At 48.5% G+C, this 21793-nt stretch overlaps 1 protein-coding gene across 18 annotated transcripts in view; it reads right to left on the bottom strand.

Annotated features, from left to right (window-relative positions):
- The window catches only part of PIK3C2B (phosphatidylinositol-4-phosphate 3-kinase catalytic subunit type 2 beta), an 88641-nt gene that overhangs the window by 15745 nt on the left and 51103 nt on the right, over positions 1-21793 (bottom strand). For 14 of the 18 annotated variants that reach the window (XR_015766558.1, XR_015766564.1, XR_015766563.1 and 11 more), the window contains 10 exons: positions 18621-18790; positions 17978-18134; positions 17527-17636; positions 16419-16620; positions 15884-16008; positions 14526-14643; positions 13043-13124; positions 12522-12628; positions 10954-11082; positions 10252-10436 (listed from right to left, as the gene is read on the bottom strand). Coding sequence is in view for 6 of the 18 variants with exons in the window: in XM_088017356.1 (XP_087873482.1) it covers positions 10252-10436; positions 10954-11082; positions 12522-12628; positions 13043-13124; positions 14526-14643; positions 15884-16008; positions 16419-16620; positions 17527-17636; positions 17978-18134; positions 18621-18790 (1385 nt within the window). In the remaining 12 variants the exon portion in view is untranslated. Of the gene's footprint in view, positions 1-3413; positions 3907-8354; positions 10437-10953; positions 11083-12521; positions 12629-13042; positions 13125-14525; positions 14644-15883; positions 16009-16418; positions 16621-17526; positions 17637-17977; positions 18135-18620; positions 18791-21793 lie in introns of those variants that run through there. The other 4 variants (XM_088017357.1, XM_028120138.2, XM_028120134.2 and 1 more) reach the window with 3 other exon arrangements.

Here is a 21793-nt window from a genome sequence, read left to right as displayed (position 1 = left end):
CCAAGTGTAGACACTTATCTTTGACTTGCAGATATCGGGGTTCCTGTATTGTTGAGTGCTAAGTAGATCATCCGCAGGAGATCTTAGTATAATAGGAATTGGCAATACTGTGTAAATACATGCCTGGTGTTAAGACACTAATAATTTGGAGTGAATAAGACAAAACCTTCAGTGAAAAATGAGTCATTCGTAGGCATTCCTGTCCCTTCGGTTTTCGGGTTTCTAAATCACTAGCTTTGCCTAGGACCTAGCTTTCAGTATCTGACCCACATACATCCACGAAAATGTGAACTCCTGTTTCTCAGGTGGTGTCCCTATTAGACTGTCCCCTTTCAGTGGGGCAAACCCAAGTCTCAGAGGAGGAAAGAAACGTAGCCCTCAGAACTGTTGACTCCTGTGCTTCTGAGTAGGCAACACATTCAAGTCCTATTTGTATCCTGAGCCCCCAGAACCGCAGGATACAGCCGACAAAGAGGGACGCACAGACCATTATCCTTTGAAAAATTTTTGTCTGATAATTTTAATTGCTATATTTGATTCTACGTTGTGAGTTGGTCTTAACTCATTTATTTCTACTAAAAGTTTTTCACTGACACCTCTGAAGTCAAATATCTATTGCAGAGGGAATGTGGCAGTCTGTTGCACTTAGGGACGGCAGAAAGATCTTTCTGGAGCCAGGAGGAAGGCAACTGCTCTTCCTGCTTCATTGGGACTGTTCAAAGAACAGCTACTTCCTTCTAGGAATCTGAGATGTCCTCAATCTCTATGGTTTACCCCTTGTTATCTTATTCATCTCTCTGGAAATATCTCATTTTCAATCCTAAGAACTTCAGAAAAACATATTAATAGGAGCCAGCTTAATAAAAGAGATCCAACCATGCAAATTAAGTACTTGAAGCCTCAGTTTCTTGGTTGTCAAGTGAGGCTAATAATTCCTCTTTCAACATGTTGGTGAGAGAACTAATTCTAATACCTAGATATGGTAGGGCATAAACATCAGCTAATGTCTGTTATTTATCGGCTAACAATTGTTTCCTGTTGCCCACACAATAAAGGCTCCATACAGCCTGTCCACCTACTATACTTTATCAGCCTTCTCTTCCTAACGTCCCTTACTGAGTGTTAATACTCTAGAACATTGACGTGTTTCCTGCCTTTACTCATGTGGTTTCTCAGCCAAGAAAGCCCTCTTCCTCCCTGTTATGCAAGTACTCATGTTTCAAGGCGCATCTCAAATGTCAACTCCTTCTTGAAGTCTTTGCCCACCTTCCCAGTCAGAATTCTATTATTAGATACTATGTGAGCACTTAACAGGCTACACTATGTATACCTGTAAATGTTCTTACCTGCTGGTCTCAGCTCTTTTTTTTTTTTTAAGATTTTATTTATTTTTTGACAGAGACAGCGAGAGAGGGAACACAAGCAAGGGGAGTGGGAGAGGGAGAAGCAGGCTTCCCGAGGAGCAGGGAGCCCGATGGAGGGCTCGATCCCAGGACCCTGAGATCATGACCTGAGCCGAAGGCAGACGCCTAACAACTGAGCCACCCAGGTGCCCCCTGGTCTCAGCTCCTTAAGGGCTGTATACCAACACCTAGCCCAGTGGGTCCCAAAATATGATCTGGGCACCCCTGGGGATCCCATTTTAAGACCCTTTCAGGGGGCCCTCAAAGCCAAAAAAGTGTTCATAATAATACAAAGCTGTTATTTTCCTTTTTAACTCTCACTTTCTCCTGAGTGTACAGTGGACGTGTATCTTCTAGAGGACACGTGGTAAGTGATCTGGCAACAGGTGGAATGCAAAAACAGGAGATTGGAGTTGTCCTCTATTAAAAGCCAGATATTAAAGACATTTGGGGGAAAAAAGGTCACTTTTTTTTAAAGATTTTATTTATTTATTAGAGAGAGAGAGGATGAGAGAGAGCACAAGAGGGAAGAGTGTCAGAGGGAGAAGCAGACTCCCTGCTGAGCAGGGAGCCCGATGTGGGACTCGATCCCGGGACTCCAGGATCATGACCTGAGCCGAAGGCAGTCGCTTAACCAACTGAGCCACCCAGGCGCCCAAAAGGTCACTCTTTTGCTACAATTTTTGGTTTTGAAAAATAATTTTTCATTAAAAGTGTTGTGTTAAAAAAAAAAAGTGTTGTGGGGGCGCCTGGGTGGCTCAGTCGTTAAACGTCTGCCTTCAGCTCAGGTCATGATCCCAGGACCCTGGGATCGAGGCCCGCATCAGGCTCCCTGCTCCACGGGGAGCCTGCTTCTCCCTCTCCCACTCCCCCTGCTTGTGTTCCCTCTCTCGCTGTGTCTCTCTCTGTCAAATAAATAAATAAAATCTTTGAAAAAATAAAAATAAAAATAAAAATTCCTCAGCTTTGAGTTCTTAAACAGTAACTTTTTAAAAAAGATTTTATTTATTTATTTGAGAGAGAGAGAGAGAGAATGAGAGAGAGAACACGAGAGGGGGGAGGGTCAGAGGGAGAGGCAGACTCCCCGCCGAGCAGGGAGCCCGATGTGGGGCTCGATCCTGGGACTCCAGGATCATGACCTGAGCTGAAGGCAGTCGCTTAACCAACTGAGCCACCCAGGCGCCCTTAAATAGTAACTCTTGATAGATATAATGCTCATAAACAAAAGCTCCTTGGGGTCTTCAGTAATTTTTAAGAGTGTAAAAGGGGGGCGCCTGGGTGGCTCAGTTGGTTAAGCGACTGCCTTCGGCTCAGGTCATGATCCTGGAGTCACGGGATCAAGCCCCACATCGGGCTCCCTACTCAGCGGGGAGTCTGCTTCTCCCTCTGACCCTCTCCCCCCTCATGCTCTCTCTCTATCTCATTCTCTCTCTCAAATAAATAAATAAAATCTTAAAAAAAAAAAAAAGAGTGTAAAAGGGATCCTGAGACCAAATAGTTTAGGAACCCCGGACCTAACATGTTGACTGGCACATAATAGGTGACCTATAATGTTTGTTGAATGAATGGAAGCATATTCACAATTTAAAATAACATCTTCCTTATGGCTAAGCCTTTTGCTTTCTACTCTCAACTTTGTCATTAACACCACATTCCCCCGAAAAGCATTTCTTAAAGCTTTCTTGAATGAGCCTCCCCTTCCCCATCTAGTCGTTGAATACATAATTTTATTTTCCTCACCTTGGAAGTTGTTCTAAAGGGGGAAAAAAAACCCACAATCATAAAGTATCAAATACCATAGGAATACGTGACTTTGTCCAATCAGTCCCAACAGGAAAATAAAGTGTAAACTAGCCTCCTCAAGCCTGCTATCAAGTAGAAGGCAGACGGAGGGTAGCTCTGGACACAGAGATAGCAAGGTGTTGCCATGGCCACAGGCGTGCTGGTGAAGACAAGAAGTCCTTGGACTGGTAAGCTGACTGGCACTTTGGCAAAAGAGAAGATTTAAACCTCAGTTAAGTACATTTATTTTAAAAAGATTTTGCAGGCCCGACATAAAGGGTATATTGCTTTTGACTTCATTTTTCTGAGCTGGTGCCACCTCCAAAATCTTATTTCTAAGTATCCCACACTTTGGGTGGCTACCACCTCCCATCTTTGCAACACACTGCCCTGGTTATCAGCCCCCAGAAACCCTCCTTCACTTCCCTGCTCCCCCAGCGTGAATTCCGTGGTCCCCTTGCAAAGACGCTTCACACCCTTGCTCTTCTCCGGCAAAATTCCAACCCTAGTTAAACCCAACTACCCACTTACTCTGAGTCTACACACTTGCGGCCAGTCATTGTGGAAACACTCAACCGTGCCGACTGACTTGCTTCATATTTGTGATCCCAAATTTCATCAGTGCCAGCCACTCCTACAGCACTTGACAGTTCCACTGTAGCTTTGTTTCTCCCACACTCAGATGGTTTCACAATGCCTGTTCTTCCAATTTCCAGCATTCCTGTAAACACACATTCTCAGCTTAGGATCACACCTCATACTTAATTGGGAAACCAGATTCAACTGGACATCAACCACCTCATCTTTCCACCACTAAATCCGCCAATCTACCTGCATTTGGACCCACTACTCCTGCCTTCAATCCCATGACAAGAAGAGCAGCCTTCTGGATCCTGTCCTTTCGTGTCTACCAAAGGAATTCTGGCCTCCCTTAGCCCCTTTCCTGTAACATGTAATTTCCTCTCTCGAGCTTCTAAACACTCGCATGCAGGTTAGTATCACCCATCTTAAAAATTAAAAAAACCTGGGGCACCTGGATGGCACAATCGGTTAAATGTGCGACTCTCGGTTTCGGCTCAGATCGTGATGTCAGGGTATTGAGATCAAGCCCTCTGTCAGGTTCCGTTCTCAATGTGGAGTCTGCTTGGGACTTTCTCTCTCTCTCCCTTTGCCCCTCCCCCCTGCTCTCTCTCTCTCTCTCTCTCTCTCTCTCTCTCTCTCTCAAATAAATCTTTTTTTATTTTTATTTTTTTTAAGATTTTATTTATTTTTTTGACAGAGAGAGACACAGCGAGAGGGGGAACACAAGCAGGGGGAGTGGGAGAGGGAGAAGCAGGCTTCCCGCTGAGCAGGGAGCCCGATGTGGGACTCGATCCCAGGACCCTGGGATCATGACCCGAGCCGAAGGCAGACGCTTAACGACTGAGCCACCCAGGCACCCCTAAAATAAATCTTTAACAAAAAATAAAAATTTAAAAAATTTTTAAAAACTCTCCCAGATTCGTGCCCCTGCACGTTTCTGTACCATTACAGCAAAGTTTCTCAAGAGTCATCTATGGTCATGGTCTCCACTTTCTCAGCACCTATTCTCTCTTCAGCTGCCTCCAGTGTAACCTTTGTCCCCACTACTCATTCAGACAGCCCTCATGGGGCACCTGGCTGGCCCCGTGGGTGGGGCATCAGACTCTTGATCTCAGGGTCGTTGAGTTCAAGCCCCACCCTGGGCATGGAGCCTATTTAAGAAAACAACAACAACAAACAACCCTTATCAAGATCGCCAAGAACAGTTTACCAAGTCCAATCCTCTGACTGTGGTGGGTTGAACTGTGTCCTCCTAAAAGATGGCGAAGTCCTAATCCCCCAGGACTTCTGAACATGACCTTATTTGGAAACAGGGTCTTCACAAGTTGAGGTCATTAGGGTGGGTCCAATCTGGTATGATTATGTCCTTATACAAAGGACAGACACACATGCATGACACACATGCACATTCAGGGAGGACACCGTGTAACATGAAGGCAGAGATTGGGGTGATGCACCTACAAGTCAAGGAATGTGAACCGTTTCCAGCAAACTACTAGAAGGTAGAAGAGGCATGGAACAGATTCATTCTCCCTCTCAACCCTCAGAAGGCACCGACTCTGCCAACTCCTTGATCGTGGCCTTCCAGCCTCCGGACCTGTGAGCAAATTAAATTGTTGCTTACTTCACCCAGTCTACGGTGCTTTGTACGGCAGCCCTAGGATATGGACAGTACTTTTCTTTGGGCTCTCGTGATGGCACTCCCTTGGTTTCCCTACAATTCCAGGGGCTCCTCTTCTTCCTCCTCTGAATGTTGGCCTGTATCAGAGCTCAGTCCACCCACGTGTTTTTTTCTAGCCTAACCTAGGTAATCTCAACCCCATGCGGATGATATCCATATCTAAACTCCAGGCTGACCTCTCCCAGGAGCTTCAGATTCCATTCTCTGGCTTCTTCACGTGGATGTCCACATATCTGAAACTGATCATGATCAAAACAAAACTCTTTAAATAATAATTTTATTTACTTATTAGGTAGGCTCCATGTCCAGTGTGGGGCTTGAACTCACGACCCCGAGATCTTGCAAGTGTCATTGGCTCTACCGACTCAGCCAGCCAGGTGCCCAAAACAAAATTCTTGATTCAGCTCCACCAAGCCCATCCTCCCAGGGCTCCCTCAATGGCTGCCCCCAGTCCTCCTCATCCAGTTGCCAAGACCCTAAACTTAGAGTCACCCTCACTTCCTCTTTCCCTCAACTCCACATCGAATCCATCAGCAAATCCATCGGCTCTACCTTAAAATTCACTAATTCTCTCCAGAATTTAACCACTTCTCACCACCCCCCATAACCTCCCTGCCCTGTCATTTCCCTCCTAGACTTCTGCAAGAGCCTTCTCTGCTGCTTCCATTCTTGCTTCAAACAGCCAGAATGACCTTTTATTATTTTATAAAGGATTTTTTTTTTGTTGAGAGTGTGTACGTAGGGGTGGGAGTGAGGAGGTAAGGGGGAGAGGGGGAGGGAGAGGGACAAGCAGACTCCAAACCGAGTGCAGAGTCTGAGGTGGGGCTTGATCCCACAACCCTGAGATCATGACCTGAGCTGAAACCAAGAGTTAGATACTTAACCGCTTAACCACTTAACCCACTGAGCCACCCAGGCACCCCAGGGCACCATTTTTAAAGTGTGGTCTTTCTACCACAATCAGAATGACCTTTTAAAAATGTAAATTGGAGCGCTACAGTCCCTTTCTCAAAATCTTCCAACGGTAGTCCCATCACACTAAGAAGAATCTGGTGTTCTGTGAGTTCAAGTCTCTCCTTGTGAAGCCCCTCTGGCTGCCTGGCCCCTCCCCTTCGCTGCCTCATCCTGAGACTCCGCGCTGTAATTCTTTGTTCCCGGGCCTCCCTCCCTAGCTGGACAGGGAGTTCCTTGATGACAGGATCCACATCTTTGTCATTTTCGTGGCCACACTGCCTGGCCACCCAGCCTGACCCAGAGAAGGCCCTTAGTGTGGTCTGTTGAACAGAACCCTCAGACACAGTCCAGTCACCAAAATTACCTCCCAACTTAAGAATGCTGCCTCGTAATTCTTAAGCTCAGGAAACAAACTGAGGGTTGCTGGAGTGGTGGGGGTGGGAGGGATGGGGCGGCTGGGTGATAGACATTGGGGAGGGTATGTGCTATGGTGAGCGCTGTGAATTGTGCAAGACTGTTGAATCACAGATCTGTACCTCTGAAACAGATAATGCAATATATGTTAAGAAAAAAGAAAAAGAAGAAGATAGCAGGAGGGGAAGAATGAAGGGGAGTAAGTCAGAGGCGGAGACAAACCATGAAAGATAGACTCTGAAAAACAGGGTTCTAGAGGGGAGGGGGGTGGGGGGATGGGTTAGCCTGGTGATGGGTATTAAAGAGGGCACGTTCTGCGTGGAGCACTGGGTGTTATGCACAAACAATGAATCATGGAACACTACATCAAGAACTAATGATGTAATGTATGGTGATTAACATAACAAAAAATTAAAAAAAAATGCTGCCTCATTTTTGACCTTTCAAGTCCAATCTAATCTTTGCTCCCAAATCCCAGCCAGTCAGGTTATTTCATTTTTGGCATCTCTTCTTTTCCCTGAGCACCCCCTCTTCCTCTACTCCCAGCTCCCATCCCCGCCCCTTCAGGGTGGTTCAGATTTCTGCCTCGTTTGGCCCAGAAATTTCCTCAACTAAGACTCTTGCCGGATTCAAGTTCTAACTTTTAAAAGGTCCACTGGGATTTGCCCAGAAGTGCAGTGACATCTCAAAAACCACTTGGAAACCCAGCAAGATAGGTAACACTTCCTACTGTTTACTACTGGAAGTCCCTTGGAAGCCCCACAGAATTTCCCAGGGTGAAACAGGACACCCCACTGCAGAGTTTTGAAAACTTCTGGGTGAGATGCTTGAACAAGGGTCACATAGCCTCCTTTTTCCATTTGGTGAGTTCCGCGTTCTGGGCTACGGCTCTGCTCTCATGACTTCACAGTTGTAAGGCACCTCAGAGGTTCAGTTTCCTCTTTTATAAAATGTGGTTGGTTAAATACCCCTAGGCGGTAGACTTCTTAAATGCAGATTATCTTGATTTACCTTTGTAACCCTCAGCCTGGTACATGGCCCAGGGCCCGGTGCACAACTCCACGAGCTGTATTCTTTGTGAATGGAAGCATGTCACAAGGTAGCACTGGTAAACACAGTAAACCTTTGTTGACAGAATGAATGAATGAGCCATATGGGCTTCTCATGCTGGTTGTAATGGAAAAGTGACATCACCTACGTATAAAACACTCTGAAAACTAACAAATAATATACCAACTTAAGGGACTGTATTTATCTGAGGTTGCCCCAGGCTTGGAGTCAATCCTAGATTCAAATTCCAGGCCCAAGGCCTACTGGCTGTGTCCTTAGGCCACTAACTTAATCTCTCTGAACTTGTTTCCTCATCGGTGAAATGGGGACACTACTGCTCACCGATCAAGTTGTTCTGAGGCTAGATTTGGCAGGGCACCAGTGCAGCTGAAAGGCACCATTTGTAAGACCACCAACCTGGGTGAAACTATTTCATCTTGTACACCAGCCGTTTTCATCGAAACATCAACCAATCTTGAAAATGCTAGTTTTTGTTTTTCTCAAGTGTCATTTATTAGAAAATACAATTCCAGAGAAAGTAGCAGACACAAGGATGTCTGGGAAGTGGGTACAGTACACAGACCTCTTTACGTCAGGGGCACAGAAGGTCAAAATAAAATGAGCCCCGGGCAAAGAGCCAGTAACACAACTATGGTCCGTTCATCTGGAGAAGTTCCATCCCTGTCTCCACCTCCCCCACCCCCTTCCCCACAGTGGCTACTTGATCCTTGACATTTTGAACCTAAAATAAAAGTTTAGGTTTCCTTGCTACCCTGTGGCTTCAGTGACTGGAGCTTCTTTCTCCAGTTATGGAATGAGTCAGCCAAGGCGGGGATTTCTGATCCTTGGAGCTGAGAAGGAAGCTGGGGAGAGGGATGGTTGAGAGTTTCCTCGATTACCTCCGTGCCCCCCTCATGGGGTACATCCAGCCAAGTCTGCTTTAAAAAGTTCCTATCAATTTCGAAGTCTCTCCCTCTTTTACCAAGGAATACAACCCTCTGGAGTAAAGCACAAGAGTGAATCTGAAGTCCATCTGGTAGGGAATAAAGAGTCTAAGAGCTAAGAGCCCCGGTCTCTCCCTCCCAGCTCAGCTCCAGGGGATCAACCACACCCTCCACTCCAGCCTCCTCGAAACCAAAGAACATCACTGGAATCCCCCACCCCAGGCCCCTTTCCTCCACTTAGGGCATCCCTTTGGCTCCAGACTAAATAGGTTTATGGCCCCACAGAATGAGGGAAATTCTTAAAAAAAAAAAAAAAAAAAAAGTGTGACAGAAATGGAGTTTGGGGAAAGCAGCACACAAAAAGGAGAGGTGTGGTGGGTTGATGGGACCCCCCCTGGCATCTGCGGCCGAGAGGCCCCTGCCCAGGGCCGGGGACACCCTTGGGTGGAAGCAAATCAAAGCTGAAGCAGCACTTTATCCCACCGGAGAAAAAGGAAGGGAGAGATACCTATGGAGGAGCACCCCCAGCGTATCTGCGGGTACCAGACGGTCCCCAGGGGGCCCGTGAGAATGGAGGGGTAGAAGACAGTATTCAGGGCAAGTCCTAGCAAAGTAGGGGAAGATGAGATGAAAAACTCCCCCTGAGAGAGCCCAGGTCCCTGAATACAGGTCCTCTGAGAGCCCCATTCGGAAGGCCCTTCCTTACACACGTAGGTATCACATCGCTCTCCTTTGGAGGCAAAATCAGAAAGGCCCCGCACAGGCCTCAGTCCAGCACACCCGCCCTCCCCACCCCTCCCTGACCTGCCTTCAGAGAGGGAGGGCTCTAACCGAGGACCCACTGGGCCCCTCCCCAAGTAAGTCCTATAGATAGAAAAACAAAAACGAAAAACAGAGAAGCAAACAAACAAAAACCTAAGGAAAAGTCCAATAAGAACCTTAATCATACAAAAAGTCCAAATAGTCTTCCTCTCTTGCCTTCCGAGGCATATGTGAAGTCCCTTCGCATGAGGCTTCCTGTCCAGTCAGGACAACATTACTATTTCATTTTTTAAAAATAAAAATAAACATAATCCACCCACCCTCCCCGCAAATGCTACTTCATACAGCCCACCCCACTCACCCCAAACCAGGCATTGCTCCCTTGACACAAGGTAAACTTAAAACTTTGCTGCCACCTCACAGCCTCCAAGGGGCTGCTCATCACAATGAACCCAAATTCACTTGGCAGAGGAGGGGACAGCAGAGAGCATCTTACTCTCCCTACCTCCTGTCACAGAGGCCCGATCCGCCCGGACAGAGGGGAGGCCCACCGAGGGCCCTGCCGCTTCGCAAGGAAAGGGCCCCTGGGGCAGGGGATGAGTCCTCTCCCTTGGCTCCCCCAGCAGCCTGGGGTCCTGGGCGGGGGAGGGGGGAAAGGGGAGGGCTCTGCTGGGCTCACAAGGTCTCGTGACTTCGAGATCCCAGTGCGAACCAGCCAGTCTTCTCCTGGGCCAGGTCCAGCTCTCGCAGACGGATGTGCACCTCCCCGAGGAGAACGTTCTCCCAGAATCCTTGCTCACTCAGCACACTCAGCTGCAGCTCCCGCTGCTGCAGGTCTCCCTTGGGGATCCCATCATACACCAGCTGCAAGCGCAGAGATTGGGAAGAGAGGGAACACAGAAGAGGGAGACGCTTAGGGCCATGGGGGTTTGATCTGGCCGAGGCTGAGACCACTGAGCTCCCCAACCAGAGTCCGAGGGGATAGAGAAGGCACCTGGAACCCAAGAAAAGCTTTAAAGAACTTCGTTCTTCGCTGAGGGGTCAGGCAGGTTAGGGCTTTGTACTGGGCCCACCGCTCATTATCGGCAAAGGACTCCTCCCCCTGCCCCCCTACCCCCACGGGACAGGGCCCAGGCCACGCCCCAGCTGTGGAATCCCAACCCTCAGGGTCAGCAAACTTGTTTACGGGAAGGGCCAGATAGGAAATATTTTAGGCTTTTGAGGCCATAGGGTCTGATCTATGTCAGGAGTATGCCATCCTGCCGCTGCCACATGACGGTACTTAAATGGATGGGTGGGGCCACATTCCAACATCACTTGACTTCCACAAACAGGTGTAGTCAGCTAACCCCAACCCCTCTCCAGGGCATTCCTCACATACCATCTCATTGTACGTGGGGTTGCAGGTTTTCCGGGCCACTTTGGTTTTCTTCTTAGTGGTTTTCTGAGGGTCAGGGAGGAGGTAAATCTTGACGTAGGGATCCGGGTCATTCCCATCCTGGAGCAGTTGCTACAAAGGGAATGGAAATTTTTTTTAAATAAATAAAAAGATTCCTAGGTCTGTGTCTTTTATCACCATTCCTGTGATCACCGCCCCCCACCCAGCCAGAGACTCTTATCCCCCACACCTGGCTTCTTTCGGGGCACAGGCATGTACAACCCAGCTCACTCCATTCTGACAGAAACCTGTCCCATGACAATATGAGGTGTCCTACTAAAATATCAACCTGGTAGCCTATTATACCCAGTCTATACTTTTCATACAAATGCTCGGTCATGCCATCCCTTGGTCTGTTTTGACCGAGCCATCACGTCTCTAGATATCTTCCTGCCTGGCCCAATGTCTTTGTCTAGTTTGTCATTTGATCCAAGTAACCCCCAAGAGGTGGAAGATGAGTCAGACAGATTAAGTGGCTTGCTGAAGGCCAGCCAATTAGGGCTTCATCCAGCCTGATCCTTTTAAAACTTAAATGAGGGGGTGCCTGGGTGGCTCAGTTGTTAAGCGTCTGCCTTCGGCTCAGGTCATGATCCCAGAGTCCTGGCATCGAGCCTGCATCGGGTTCCCTGCTCCATGGGAAGCCTGCTTCTCCCTCTCCTGCTCCCCCTGCTTGTGTTCCCTCTCTCGCTGTGTCTCTCTCTGTCAAATAAATAAATAAAATCTTTAAAAAATAAATAATAAAAATAAAACTTAAATTAGATTTTGTCATGCCTCTGCTCAAAAACCCTCCCATGGTACCCATCGCACTCAGGGTAAAAGCCTGACTGACTGTGGGACCCGGGCTCCATTCCGCTGCACTCTCTCCAACCCCATCATCCACTCTTCACCCCTTTGTTCCGCAGCCTTCAGCCGCAATGACCCCCTGCGCTTCCCAACACACCCCAGGCAGGCTCCTGACTCAGGGCTTGTGGATTTAACCGCTCCCTCTGCCTGGAACAAGCCTCACCTCCTTCCAGCTGTGCTCGAATATCTCCTCATCAAGGAGGGCTTCCCTGACCACTCTTTATACAACTGCCATGACTTCGCTCCATCCCAGCATCCGTCCTCTGCTTTATTGCTTACCAGAGCACTTAGCACTATCTGTTAAGTGCTCTGCATGCACTCTTTCATTTAACCCCCCCCCCCAACTCTACCAGGCAGATACCAACACTATCTCCATTTTAATAAGGCTCAGAGTAAGGGCGCCTAGGTGGCTCCACTAGTTAAGCATCTGCCTTCGGCTCAGGTCATGATCCCAGGGTCCCGGGACTGAGCCCCGTGTCGGGCTCCCTGCCTCTCCTTCTGTCCCTCCCCCACACACCCCCCACTGCTTGTGCTGTCTCTCTCTCTCTCTCAAATAAATAAATAAAATCCTTTAAAAAAAAAAAGGCTCAGAGTAATTAGGCTACTCGCCAAAGTTGGACAAGTACAAGAAAGATAGAGAACCAAATGAAGACTGTGCGTATACTTACCAAGCCCCGAATATGCATCACCATAATGAAGAGTTTATTGTTTTTGTAGGAGATGGACAGCTTCACCTCCCCGCCCACCTTCCCGACAGGCCGGGCCCATGAGCCGTCTACAGGGACAAAGAACGCAAGAAAGGTCATGAGGCCAGTTTTGTCCCCATCTGGTGCCAGGCAGATGTTTCTGGTTTCTTCTCCCCACCCTCCACCCCCATATTTTCATGTTGGTCTCCTGATACCCCACGGGGGAACTGCCAGTTGATTCTGTGCACGTGATTTAGGACTGGGTGGAGATGGTCTGTCCAATGTGTGTGTATAAGCACCAACTGAATATCCTGTCCGTGGGAAGCCTGTGTGAGGAGCCATGGGCCCCCCAGCCCAAGTGGGAAACCAGATCCTCTAGCCAGGAAGCAAAGGAACAGAGACAAGTCAAGGGAAGAGAACTGGGAGGGGGTGGGGGCAGGAGAAAACTACCCCGGGAATGGTTCGGAGAGGTTGGCAGGAATGTGACAGAAAAGACAGTATACCTGAGGACTTGGGAGCTGCACTGGTGCCCGCAGCCTTCTCATCTCGGGGCAGGGGGTGAAAGAAGGTGTACACCAAATCACACTGCAATGGAATCAGAGACAGAGTCATTCTTCAATAAGACAACGGCCCCATTAAAAAAAAAAAAAAAAACAACAACGAAAGGGACTATTCCAGATTAAGAGAGTCCTATGAAATGGAACCACCAAATGTAGTATGTACTTCTTGTTTGGATCATGGCTCAAATCAACCAACTGTAAAAAGAATTCGGGGGAGGACAGGGAAACTTTGAACATGGACCGTGTATTGGATGATATAATGATACTGTAGTTATAGAAGAATTTATTTTTCAGAGTTGCACAGTGACTATTTAGGAACATGTCGAATGTCATGATGTCTGTGACTGACTTTAAAATACTTCATACAAAAATAAGCAAATATGGCAAAACATTAGCTGTTTAGGTGATGGACATATAGGCACACATTATCCTGTTTCTCTGGCTTTTTCGTATGTTTGAAAGTTCTCATAATAACAAGTTTTTTAAAAGGAAAAAAAAAAAAACCTAGGTCGTCACATCAGGTCAAAAAGCAGTCTGTTCTTCTCTGCCATGCCCTCCCCCATGGACACACACAGACCTCTCAAGCAGAGAAGTATCTGACCCAGCCCTGGACAGAGACCATGAATTCTACTCTTCTTGAGAATGTTTCCTAACTGTGTTAGGGAAAGCAAAAACTAAAATGTGAAAATACCTACCCTAACATTAATAGTGGGGGAAAAAAATGGACATAATCTATCTCTCAAGAAACAAATGGTTAAGGAGATTTTGGTATTGCAAGTCAAAGTATTAATCTGGTACAGATATTTAAAGTTGTGCTCTAAGAGTAATACTGAAGCTATGACCAGTATAAAATGGTAAGAGTCACATTTGCATATAGATAAATAGGAAGGAAAGATGGAAATGGGATGAGACGATCTGGGAGGGGACCTCCTGATGACTGTATTTGTTTTTATGCCCATTATAACCCCAAATTGTAATACCAATTGTTTAAAAAAAAAAAACACAACAACTTGGTAAATAAACACACTCAGCCTGCTCAGAAAACTCCTTTTCCTCAAGAACCCCTTCCTTCCCAAGGTTCTGATCACTCCTAGCACTCTGGGATGGCTTCTGATACGTAAATGTCTCTCTCCCTGCTCCCGGTGGCATGCTTTCATTACATTTAAAGGCATGACCTGAGAGGCGGGAGCCAAGACCCTCCTCCCCTCTTCTTTCTTTCACCCCCGCCTTCCCCTTCCTCCTTCCTTCCCCCTCTTACGCCGCCGCCTCCTCCTCCTCCTCCTCCTCTGCAGAGTCAGACCCGAAGAGTCAAGTCCCGTCCTTGACCGCCAGGGGGCTCGCCCCCTCCCCGCTCCCCCCACATCCCCCCACCCCCCACCCCAGCGCCCCCCCCGGAACAGCCCGGAACAGAGGAGAGCCCACCCACCTCGGCCACCTCGGGGGCTTCGTGGGTCAAGTGCCGGATGTAGCGGTTTAACTCCTCCCTCCGCCGCTCGGCCACCGCCTCCCCCCGCGAGCGTCCAATCACGAAGCGACTAGGGAAGCTGGCGAAGCAGGCGGGCCGTGGGAATGCAGGAGAGGCAAGAGGGGGAAAGAAAATGAAGAGGCGGCAGGCTTTTGTCACGTTTCATTTGCGTTTTCAGCGACCTGATTCACGTTTCTCTCCAGCCGGCCCCATTCCTCCCACGGCTCCCCGGGGCTGCGCCAACGACACACTCGGGCAGCATTTCACGCAGCAGTCCCAGGAACCCCAGACAAGAAAGCCGAGCTGTTGGGCAGTGCTAGGGCTCCCCCAGAAGTGCCTCGGGGCTCTGGAGGAGCCCGCAGTCTTTCCCATCAGGGTAAAAAGTTCGCTTGAAAATTCCTTTTTTTTTTTTTTTTAAAGCAATTGCTGTTTTTTTTTTTTTTTAAGATTTTATTTATTTATTTGAGAGAAAGAATGAGAGAGAGAGCTCATGAGAGGGGGTAGGGTCAGAGGGAGAAGCAGACTCCCTGCGGAGCAGGGAGCCCGATGCGGGACTCGATCCTGGGACTCCAGGATCATGACCTGAGCCGAAGGCAGGCGCCCGAAAATCCCTTTTTAAAAATGTGTGATGACACACACAGGAGATAAAATTTACCATCACAACCATTACAGTTCAATGGCATTAGATAGACCGTATTGTGCGACCATCACCACCATCCATTTCCAGAACCCTTCCATCTTGCACAACTAAAACTCTGTACTCATTAAACACCCTATTCCACCCTCCTTCCCTCCCTCCAAGCCCTGGCGACCACCATTCTGTTTTTGGTCTCCAGGAATCTGACTACTCTAGAGACTCATAAAAGTGGAATATTACACAGTATTTGTCTTTTTGCGATTGGCTTATTTCACGGAGCATAATGTCCTCAAGTCTCATCCATGCTGTGTCAGAATTTCCTTCTTTTTAAGTCTTACTAATATTCCATTATATGTATATGCCAAATTTTGTTTATCTATTTATCTTCTACTCTTCAAAAGATAAGAAACTTTAAAACATCTTCAGAGCCAGTTAGTCCTCTGCCTTTCGCCCCAGTTTTCTCTCCCGGCAGGTGGACCCAAGGCTCATTTTCAACGTTGGACTGAGAGAGTCAGGAGATCCTGGCCAGCAGGGGGTGCACGTGTTACCACCCTCATTACCAGGCCAAGAAAACCAAGCAAATCTTGGAAAGGGTAGTTTTAGGATCCTGCGATCCTGCCGGCCCCCTATCCCTTCTCCCTCCCCAGGATCCCCCTGTGCGGAGAGGAAAGGGGGCAGCTACCTGGGCAGTTGGGAAGAAGGGAAGAGCAGCCGTAGCTTATTGTGTAATTCCTGGAACTCCTCAAACGTCCGTTGGATGTAAGTGGCCTCGTGAGTGTTCTCTCGCATCACCTTTACTACATAAACCTGCAAAGGTCCAAGTCTTAGAGAATACCTGCCAAACCCCGTGCACTGAATGAAGGGAGTGGGTGAGGGAACAGAAGAGGGAAGGGGTGTGTGCATGCGTGTGCTGGGGGGGTCCGCTTTCCAGAAGGAAAAGTGCAAAAGTGTCTCCAAAGGAGAAGATGATACAGATGTACATTTGTCCTGCACATTTTCATAGGACCCCTGACCCAGACGGAACAACCATGCAGTTCAGCCCCGATTCTAGCAGCCCCCTCGGGCAGGGGAGCGGCTCAGTCTGTGACTGCACTGCACGGAGCTTGGGATGCTCACAACTCCAGTGCCCACTGTGCGGATGTGAAGAGAAAGTCAGAACCGCAATATGCTGGGGGCGGTGGGGAGCAAGACAGGGTCAGATCGGAGAAAACACTTACGTAGCCCTTGTTGGGGTGGAAAGTCTTCTCGTGGCGGCAGAGGAAAACATCACTGATGCGGCCAGAGCTCTTGAGTGTGTGTGTTCGGGGGGCAAAGGAAAGGGTCAGCCGGTCGTCTGAGCCTGTGAACTTCATCTGAGCCAGGTTGTGGATGAAAAAATTGAGCTTTGTGGCTACACTGCCCAGGCTGGACTCAATCAACCTGTTGGCGCAGGAGGATGGGAAGAAAAGTATGTAACCACGGACCCAAGTCCCCACTGCCTGGACAGAGCGATCTCCATGAGTATCCCCGGACTCCTGAGCCTGACACTCAGCTCAGATACAATCATTTTCCCTGTGTAATATCCTAATAGAATGCTTGACTGGCACACAATTATCTACATGCAATTTATTCATGTGAATCCTGGGGTCTTATCTCCCCTCGCTGCCCTCCTGAACCAAAGACAGTTAAACCAAGGTAGGAATTAGGGATTCCACCATAGGGTCAGCATGAAAATGTCTACATACAGGAGACCTCCAGGGCAGTGGAATCTTACCAAGCACCGTTCAGTCTAGAGATTTCAGATCAAAAGGGAGGTTCTATGTGAGACCAACAGAGAAAATTTAGTTCGCCAAGTTCCAAAAAGAGTGCATGATAAAACTGAGGCATCGCCTACACGAACAGAACTGTAGACATGAGTGCAGAGATACTTCCTTGCTTCCATACCGTGTGCCTAACAACACTGCCAAGTATGGGAAGATGGAACCATGGAAGAGCATGTTTTGATAAGTGCAAGGGTTCTGATCCAGAGAGCTGAGGACTAAGAAAACTCCATGTTTGTCCCATAAACGAAGTCTTTGACCAAGACCTGGCAAGAACGTAAGAGATTGCTATGGCTCCATCCACAAAGGTGAGCACCAAAGTACAGACAGAGAACGGAGCCGGGGAAGCCCAGTGATTTCCCTAAGTCAGGGGCAAAGTTAGGACAACAGACACGTGTCAACTGTAGGCTCTGCCATCCGAGCTATGCCTTCCCCGAGTCCCTAGCCCCACTCCTCCCCATCGGGCAGCCTGGAAATGAAGGACTCGGGGTGGGGGGGGAGCACTGTTTTGTGCAAGGGGTGTTACCTGGTGAAGTAGGTAGTAGCATTGGCTTCTGTGTCCTGAGGCCTTAGAGCATCATAAACATATTTGAGGTCCTCCAGGTCTGAGAGCTCGGGGATCCCACAGGACAACATCTAGAAGGAAAGCAAAGATGGAGAGAGGGCACCTGTAAAATCAGACATTCTTGCTCCTTCCCCCTATAAGGCCAGATTTTCTACAGCTAGGCTCCCTAACCCTCCTAGGGGGTGGCAGACGGATGCTGTGGACGGTGGCTAGAAGGCCACAGGAAGGGAGCGGCTGGGGCGGGGAGTCAGACACCGCACAGACACCACTGTCCCCAGTAGTCTGGGCCCTGCCTTTATCTAGACCTCAGAGAAGCACATCTCCAGAAATCCTTTGAAGCAAGACAGGGGCGTCTTAAAGATGGTGCCAGATGATAAGAAGGAGGGGTTCAGAAAGGGATGGAGCTCCTCACCAGGCCCAGGAGGTTGAGGAAGAGGTGGGTGTGCTTGCGAATGAGGTTGTAGGCTTGGCAGCAAAGGTCAACAAAATCATGGAAGCGGCTGGAAGGCTTGTCACCCCCGTTGATGACATACGCCATATCCGAGGTGAAGACAAAGGGGGCACGGTCCCTGGGCCGAGGGGAACATACAGGTAGAAAGTCAGCATGGAGGAGGAAGCCCCCCACATTGTGGGGTACATCAGAGAATGCCCCTCATCACCTGTGGGAACCTGGAGAGATGGGGCTCTCCCTAACTGTTCCCTTTTGCTTTTCCTACCTTAATCTCAAAAGATCCCCAGAGACGTCCTTCATAGATTCCTTGTCTGTGTGCTACCAATATTTTTTTCCTGGATAGGTAACGATTCCCTTTTGCTGTGGTTTGGGCTCATTTCCCCTTGCTCAGGCCTCAGCAGGGAGGAAGAAGAGCTGGTCCCCACCTTCTTCTGTGAGGCCCTGCAACTACTTGACCTCTTTCTCAGGCTTCGATTCTCCAAAGCTGCTCAGCCCAGGGGCTCAAGTGCAGCCCACTTCCATGAGAGGCTTGTGTTCAGCCCAGAGCCACTTCTACGGACCTCCCTACCCTCCACATGCAGCCTGGCTTCAGGAGACCACTTACCGCTTGATGTTGCCAAACATCTGAGCATGGCCCAGGAAGCGGCCAAAGTCTATGTGGAACATGTGGCCGGTGGTCTTCAGCATGATATTGTCATTGTGCCGGTCACAGATGCCCAGGACATACGTGGCCACGCAGCAGCCAGCACAGGAGTAGATGAAGTTCTCCACAGCCTGGGGCGGGGAGCAGGGGGAGGCAGGCAGATGGGAGGAGAGGACAGAAAGCTGGTTCCGAGGGACTCCAAGGGCCACGGCCAGCCTCAATCCAGCCAACCCTGCTCTCATGCACACCCCCACGCACACAGACACCTCTCTCCTGTCTCATGGGCTGTAAGGAGGTGGAAGGCTGGTGTGTGTATCTCCACCACTTTATCTGCCATTCATCATCCTCTGCACCTTTCCTTCTTCTAGGAAAACTGATTGGAAAGACTGAACTTATCTGGGAGCCCTGACTTGAGCAGCCCTGACTGAAGAGACCTTAATAGACAGGAAGACGGATGTTTACCACGTTCCCAAACAGTTGTGACTGGTTCAATTAAAGCACAGCCCTGAGGCGGCCGACTTCTGGGTCTCTTCCTGACCCTGCTCAGAATTCTCCGGGCTTCTCCCTGCCCCGTAGACACCTTCCATTCCCAGGGTTCTTGGTAGCAGCTAAATGCTAATCTAATCAAAGTCACTTCACTCCAAAGAAGAGCTGAGGCAGTTCAACACTCCTAGGAGGGTTTTACACTTGAAAATCAGACATCTCTAGCTGGTAAACTGTGTGAGAGATATTTTTAAGTATAAAACAGGAGGGAGGGGTGGCTAAGATCCACCTTATTTCATCTGGTCAACATCTGTCCCCTTCTCTGTCTCTCTGAGAAGTACAAATAATGGAATTAGCAAATGGATACCTTTTACCCTCTGAATCCTCTTTGTGAGGTTTATAGAATTTCTTAAGAATTGAAGAAAGACTCATCAGCAGAGGGCAAAAACTGGCACACAGCTGACAAGGAATGTTCAGACACAGACTTGAGAATGAGAGAAAGCTTCCCGGAGAATGTGTGCTCTCCCTGCCTCTCTCTGCAAATTTCCCCCCCTCCTTCAGGGCCGGGAGTCCCAGGCCCTTCCAGCTCCCACAGACTCCTCCCCCATTGAGCCCCAACAGCCCCACTGCCACCGGCATTCATCCAGCACTCACTCTTTTCTCTCCCCAGGGTCTAGGGGTCTTATCTCCCAGCAGCTTCTTGACCATCCACAAGGCCTATTTCAAAACTGGCCACATGGAACCCCCTGCCCAGTCACTTGTCTAATTAAGCCAGGTGGCGAGTCCACAGGAAGCTAAGAACAGAACGTCTATAAAGAAATCACAGAATGCACCTTCTGGAAGGAAAGGACTATTTCCCAGACAGAGAAATAGATGAATGAAGAGAAACCACTCAGTCAGGAGTACAACCCAGTAGGAGAACTTCCCAGTCTTGACCTTCATCTCCATCAACTTGTCTTCTGCCATAGATGTTCTTTCTACCTGAAGTGTATCCTTTCTCTTTTCTTCCTTCCTTCCTTCCTAAGATTTTATTTTGAAGTAAGCTCTACACCCAATGTGGGGCTCGAACTCACAACCCCAAGGATCAAGAGTTGCACGCTCTACCGACTGAGCGAGCCAGGTGCCCCTACCTGGAATGCATCCTATCTTGACCCACAAAAGAGCTGTATGGCTGTGGGTAAATGACTCGTCTCATCACCTAAGTTACGTGGAGTGTTGTTAGCTGCAGGAAGTCTCGCCAGACCAAGGGAGCTCTCCTGATTTAAGGGGTTTTCACTTGAAGGATGTGGGCAACTCTCTTTGCTCAGGAAGTGGCCAGAAGACAAACGGTTCTAGTTCCTTCCCCCTGGAAGTCAGTGGAAGAAACTACCAGCACTGTTCTAGTAGAAAGCCGGGAAGAGCTGACAGGCTGCGTTTGGAAGACTGATATTAAACACAAGGACACAGAGTGAATTTCTCTGTGCATTCTTGTCCTGCATCCTTCTATCATATTTATTATAACTTTCTATTACATTGGCCAGAAGATGTTGTAAGTCCAGCACCAAGCACAGTGCCTCTGTGTGGTGGCCATTTAATACCTGAGGAATACATGTTAGTGGGGTCGAGGGTCTTGTGATTGGCAATATACAGAGGGTAGGTTTTGAGGGATGGGGAAGGGAACACCTGGTTTTCCAGGCAGAAGGAACACTATCATCTAAAGGTATCGGGGAAATAGAAGGAGCCTCCTAGGCTGGGGCATAAGTTATCATAAGAGGGGAGCTGCAGGGGATGGGACTGCAGGGGTAGGCTTTGTGTGCAACGCCATGGATGTTGGACCTGTGTTTTAGGACATAGGGAGCCTTTGAAGAACCTAGAGTAAAGGAGTGACATGAGCGGTTTATACTTTATTTAAAAAACAACCTCTGACTTCAAGCAGAGGATGGCAACAGGAGGAAAAGCATTCTAGACGGCACATAGCTGAAAGGAATGGAAAGGAGAGGACTGCTGTGAGAGATGCTGGGCGAGGAGAATCAACAGGGCTTGGTACAGCAGAGGTGAGCCAGAAGGAAGCGTCAGGAAGACTCACGGCTCTGCCCTGGGTGACGAGATAGAGACTCACACTATTTACTAACAGGAAACACACAAAAAAGCAGGCTGCAAGAAAACGAGGTGGAAAGATTGGGTTTGCCTGTACTGAGTTTGAGGTATGCATGAAGTTCAAGTACAGACACCCAGTAAGCAGATGGCTCAGAGCATACAGCTCAAGGGAGGGAGGAAGGAATGGCTTTGGAAGATGTCAGCAAACGGGTGGTACTTAAAGTAATAAGAGCTGATGAGCAGGCACGAGAATTCAAAGAGAGTACAGCAGGCCAGGAATGAAATCCTGGGGAATGGAACATTTAAGGCCATCTAGGATCATCTAATTACATGTTCACTAAACAAACATTCTGATTATAATTCGGCTGTCCATACAGGTTTTCCCTCCGGGATAAAATGCACTGATCAATATACCTTAGTATCGGGTCCCCTTAGAAGTTAAATTATATAAATGGGCATTTTGGCTTATAGCCCATCTCTTATGAGTTGGTTACTAGGACTGGCTCCCCTCCCCCAAACTCAATAAACACAGACTAGCACCACGAAACCGTGGACCAGCCATGCACCACAGCAGG

This window comes from Eumetopias jubatus, unplaced genomic scaffold (assembly GCF_037043125.1).
Source record: "Eumetopias jubatus isolate StellerSeaLion01/CBP00866 unplaced genomic scaffold, mEumJub1_p1.0 scaffold_12, whole genome shotgun sequence".
NCBI lineage: Eukaryota > Metazoa > Chordata > Mammalia > Carnivora > Otariidae > Eumetopias > Eumetopias jubatus.
Note: the sequence above shows the minus strand (reverse complement) of the source record. Positions and strands in the feature narration are given on the sequence as shown.